Raw genomic sequence first — 4,745 nt, forward strand, 5'->3', positions numbered from 1 at the left:
GGGACGGCTGGAGCAGCAACACAAGAAAAGGACAGGGTTATTGCAGGCCCAACGGGAGAGGTGAGAGGTTGGGTTGGTCCAGGCCCAGAAAGAGAACTCACATAGGATATAAGTCTCTCCTGGACTGTGGGTAAGGGTAAGGGAAAGGTCTTTGGGTGTGTGCATTTACAGTGGTTGTCTTTCCCCCAGGAACACTAGAAATTTCCAGGAGCTGCTGCAACCGCAAAGGATTGGGGAGAACCCATTCCTCCCAGCTCTGTTCCAGCCTTCCTGGGACCTGAGGAGGGTCAGCAGTCAAAGGGATGGTGGGGATAGAGGCAGTTTAAGCTCCCTGGTGGCCAGAAATCAGAGGTTGGCACTGGCCAGTGTTACAGAAAGGCCAGGGATTTAACCAACCACGAGGGCCCAGGAGACCCAGACACACACACCCACCACAGAGGGAGCCAGCTTTGCCCCACCTGAGGGCATGTAATCTCCATTTCCCTGCTTCCCGTGCCCACCCTCCCCCCCAGCCCAAGGTCAGAGGGCTACGTCCTTGGGGTCGAGGAGAGCAAAGGCCCCGTTCTTGCGGAAGAAGGTTTCTATCCGGCACATCTTACAGGAGACCATCTTTCGTTCCACTGGGGGGCCTGGGAGAAGAGAGGGCAAAAGCTGGGGATGGGCTCCTGGGAGAAAAGCTTATGAGTAAGAAAGGGAGGGGCGTGGGGGGAGCTTGCTTTGTGAGTCACAGATGATTTGCACATGTGGCTCCCTTTTCACAGGTATTAAAAGGAGGGTTCTGAATGGCTGTGAGAGGCTGGTTTGTATAAGGGGACGATGACAAGAGTAATGAAAATGGAGGCAGACTGGAGTGCCAGCCCACACAGAGGCCACAAATCTGCCTGGCAAGGAATCCCTTTACGATTAGTGGTAGCATGAGCTCTACTCAATGTTGGGGGTGGGGGTAATGAGAATGAATGAAAAGTTGGCAGAGCCAGAAGCAGAGGATTAGCTTGCTTACTTTTTCATCACCCCACCCCCCTTTCCACCCTTATCTGAACCCCAGCGTTAGCACTACAAGGTATAAGCTTGAAAATGGGGAGGTGAGGAGCCACAAGGTGGTTTAGGAGATTGGATGAGGGTGGTCTATGAATTTTTCTAGGGATGAAGTCTTACCCAACTGCCAGCCATAAGTGAAGCTGGTAGTGACTGGAAAGAGGTAACGATCTTCCGGCTTGGCCATTTTGCGATTTTCCAAGTACTTGAAACGACCCTGGAAATCATGAGAGATTCCCTGGTACAGGAGTTCCCGTGTCTCAGGTGGCACAGGGAACATTTCTGTCTCTGTAGGAGCCTCCTTGAGGGGAGGAGGGGGTTTGGGAGGCTCTTTTGGTGGAGGCGGAGGAGAAGGTGGGGCCTTAGGGCCCAAGGTAGGCAGTTTGAAGACCTTTCTTGTGGCATCCCTAGCCGCCTGCTTGGCTTTCACCTTTGCCCCGTATTTTTGGTGCCAATCACAACGCAACATCATCTCCTTTAGGTATTCTTCCTTCCAGAAGTTTTGTCGCTGCGTGTCCATATTGAGATGCCGTGCCATGGTGGCTGAGGGAGAAGGGCAACTGAAGGGGTGAACAGGGCACCTGAGAGGTTAAGGCAACAACAGCCTCAGGGGCAGCAGTTGCCTCGGCAACCAGGCCTCACCTCATACAGTCTCAGGGATTCCATATGGTGCCTTCCTTCTGGCTGGGCAGGGCTCCCACTCCTTTCCCTTCCTAGAAGGCCCTGGGATGGAGGCATGCCCTAGGAAGTATCCCTGACCCTAATGGAGGTAATGTCCGTGGCTCTCAGAGCAAGGTTCATTTTCTCACTCTTAACATCATACCGTGATTCTCATCCTCCAACTAGACTTGTGCTACAGAGTCTCACATGGATTCCATGTGACTTGTGTGACCTTGGGCAACGGGTCACTTTATTTCCCTGGGCCTGTTTTCTCACCTGTAAAATGGGTCGGGTAGACAAGATGACCTCTAAGGTCCAGGCCTAGAATAAGGAGATCCTCGACCCAGAACCACAAGAGTTGTGGCCTCTCTCTAGTCTAGCTACTTTCAGCTTGCTCCCAAGTTTCTGAGCCTGGTAGTCTCTTTCTAGCCCTGGAGACAGCAGCTGAGGGAGAAATCAATCCCAACTTTGGCCTCCCTTTTCAAAGCAGACATACTGTTTACAAGTTCCCCCCCACCCAAAAAAAAGATATCTGGAGAAATGACCTTTAATTTAGCATTGACATAAGACAAAGACAACACAAAATCAACCAGGAGAAGGAAGAGGAAACAGGAGAGGGACACATTTGAGGAGTTGGGCTTTATGTTTTCCAGTCTTCATTCTGTCTTAGCTTTACTCCAAGGCCCAATAAATAGCAAGTACCACGAGCCCTCCCCCCTTTCATTTCAGTAGTGGAATGTAGCATGTAGGGAAGGGTGATATGGGGTGTCCCTTAGCGAAGATCTTCAGCAGTGAACATGCCTCGGGCACGACGCAGGATGGAGTCCTTGGCTGCGTCATAGGGATGTTCCTTGGAAGGGATCTCCAAAACAGCAGGTATTGAGCGTGTGTGGGTGTCCAACGCATGCCGTACCATTTCAGCAATATACTGGTTGATAAGGATGATACCAATGTCATCCCGACTTAGAAACTGCCTGTGGTTGGCAAAGAGAAAGGAAGATAGTCAAGTCCAGGGAACTTGGGCAGGCTAATCTATCTTCACTCCTAAAGTTGTGAGGGAGGTGGGGGAGGATCCCAGAAGTGTATATGCAACACACAGAGTAGGGGCTAGGACAGAGGAACTCAAAAAACTGGAAATCAGAGGAAGAGGAAGCTGCACTAGAAAAAGGAAGTCAATGGATGTTGCTTATAAATGACTCAGTTCTAGTTCTGCTGGGGAAAAGTGAGTAAACTAAAAACGCTATAGATTCCCCCTGGACTCATTTTTCCTTGTTAAAGAAGCAAAGAAACTTTCCCCCAGAAATAGAACCAAGCCAGAACCGGAACCCGGGAGTCTAGGACCAACTAAAAAGTAATGGGTATAAAAAGGTGTCTGGTTAGAAATGGGACCGTGCTCATGGTTGTTTTGCCCCACCTTCTGTTTCTCACGGCACAAGAATCCCACCCTCGAGCCACAGCTTCAAGGCAGAGTTGGGCCCAGCAGGCCCTAAGCAGCAGTGACCAGCCAGAGCCTGAAACTCCGGGACTCGGCTGTTTGGGGAAAAACAGGAGCGCTTCTACAGAGACACGGGCTTGAAGAAGGAATGGGGTAAAGGAGATTCTAGAAAGCAAAACCGGTCACCACGATACCACCTAGGGTTCAGCACCTCCCCTTAGGGTTAAGGTGTGACTGCGGAGGGGAAAGCAATCAGAAGAAACGGGGATCTGGGCGAGGAGAGTCATCCAAGGCTATCTGGCCTCGCTGCGGTGGGATAATGAGGAATCTGGCCCTAATTACATATGAAAAGAATCCTAGATTTGGGGTCAAAGAGCAAGGCTCTCCCAGTCACTATAATAGGCCTGAATCAATCAGTCAACATTTATTACGCCCAGGAGATAACAGAAAGAAGCAAAAGGACAAGCCTTCAACCAGGGTCCGACCTGAAAAACAAAGGAGCTGTATAGGAGAGGCGGCGGCGCGATAAGGGCGCACCGTCCGGAATTTGGAGCTCCGATCCTGGTTCTGCCACTCACTACCTGTGTCACCTTTAGCATATTAACTAGCCTTGGAGACTCGAGTTAGCCGGTCTGTAAAAAGAGGGCTGGACTAGATGACCTCTAAGGTTGCTTCCAGCCCCAGTGGAAGCAGGGGACGTCAGTGGTGGAAGGAGAAGGACAGCTGAAACTGCCTGCAGAGCCCTGTCCCTGTTCCCGGGGAGCTGCGACTAAAAGGGGCTTGGGTTCTGGGGGTCCCCTAGAAAACATGCTGCGGTGACAAGGAAGGCCCGGCATTAGCCCAGAGGAGGAACCCCACCGGTAGGAACCATCAGTCACCCCAGAACTACGCCGGCCCCTTTTCTCTCCCATGCACAGTCATATGACGGGCTCACTGACCCCTGGGAGAGCTCGCGGGGCCCTGCGTCCTGGCCTGGGGGGCTCCTCGGAGGAAGGGACGAAACCGCTTCTGACTCGGAAGGAGAGGCCCCTCCGCGGGTGGGCAGCCGACGAAGTCCCAAGAGCAAGGCCTCCCCCCACTCCTCTTCTCCCCCTCCCCCGTCCCCAGCAGCCCCGCTCCCATCTCGCCCTCCCGCAGGGGTAGGACGCGACAGGGGCCTCGCGGGCCACCGTACCGGAAGGTGTCCTCGATTTCATTGATGGTCGTGTCCTTCTCCACCACCAGGAAGTTCGGGTGGCGGTGCTTGTTGAGCTCCCCGATGCCACCCAGCAGGAAACCGGTAACAGTGTCCTCGTCTCCGATCACCGCAATCAGCTTCCCTCGCCCCGCCATGATAGACGCTGCTAGGCTGCCGTCACCCACAGCACCCCCTGAGAGCGGCGAAAAGGCTCCTCCCACGTTGGCTCCTCCCACCGCCCGCCCCCGTGGTTCGCCACAATGTTGCGGGGGCGGCAACCTTTCCCCTCGACACATGCGCGTTGCTTGTGGTTGACTCCTCCCCCGGCTCTGAGCAGGCATGTGATTAGCCCCGCTCTCCGAGCTCTGCCGCGCCTGCGCTGAGCCCACCAATTTCCGACAGTGAAACTACCATTCCCAGAGGTCCCTGCGGCCCAAC

At 53.6% G+C, this 4,745-nt stretch overlaps 2 protein-coding genes across 2 annotated transcripts; both read right to left on the reverse strand.

Annotated features, from left to right (window-relative positions):
• Window positions 1–519: 519 nt before the first annotated feature.
• Window positions 520–1,573, reverse strand: ATP6V1FNB (ATP6V1F neighbor). The gene is made up of 2 exons (XM_036759025.1): window positions 1,156–1,573; window positions 520–629 (listed from the first exon to the last, which is right to left on the reverse strand). Exons 1-2 carry the CDS (start codon window positions 1,571–1,573, stop codon window positions 520–522), a joined length of 528 nt encoding a protein of 175 aa, XP_036614920.1.
• Window positions 1,574–2,226: 653 nt separating this feature from the next.
• ATP6V1F (ATPase H+ transporting V1 subunit F) lies at window positions 2,227–4,534 on the reverse strand. Its single transcript, XM_036760351.1, has 2 exons — window positions 4,305–4,534; window positions 2,227–2,669 (listed from the first exon to the last, which is right to left on the reverse strand). Exons 1-2 carry the CDS (start codon window positions 4,460–4,462, stop codon window positions 2,468–2,470), a joined length of 360 nt encoding a protein of 119 aa, XP_036616246.1. The 5' UTR covers window positions 4,463–4,534; the 3' UTR covers window positions 2,227–2,467.
• Between the last annotated feature and the right edge of the window lie 211 nt (window positions 4,535–4,745).

Source organism: Trichosurus vulpecula, chromosome 5 (genome assembly GCF_011100635.1).
Source record: "Trichosurus vulpecula isolate mTriVul1 chromosome 5, mTriVul1.pri, whole genome shotgun sequence".
In the NCBI taxonomy this organism is placed as follows: domain Eukaryota; kingdom Metazoa; phylum Chordata; class Mammalia; order Diprotodontia; family Phalangeridae; genus Trichosurus; species Trichosurus vulpecula.

Coding starts and splice junctions, on each gene's coding strand:
- ATP6V1F (XM_036760351.1), bottom strand. CDS start 4,462: ATGGCGGGGCGAGGGAAGCTGATTGCGGTGATCGGAGACGAGGACACT. Junction 2,670..4,304: donor GAAATCGAGGACACCTTCCG/GTACGGTGGCCC, acceptor TGCCAACCACAG/GCAGTTTCTAAGTCGGGATG.
- ATP6V1FNB (XM_036759025.1), bottom strand. CDS start 1,573: ATGGCACGGCATCTCAATATGGACACGCAGCGACAAAACTTCTGGAAG. Junction 630..1,155: donor CACTTATGGCTGGCAGTTGG/GTAAGACTTCAT, acceptor CTCTTCTCCCAG/GCCCCCCAGTGGAACGAAAG.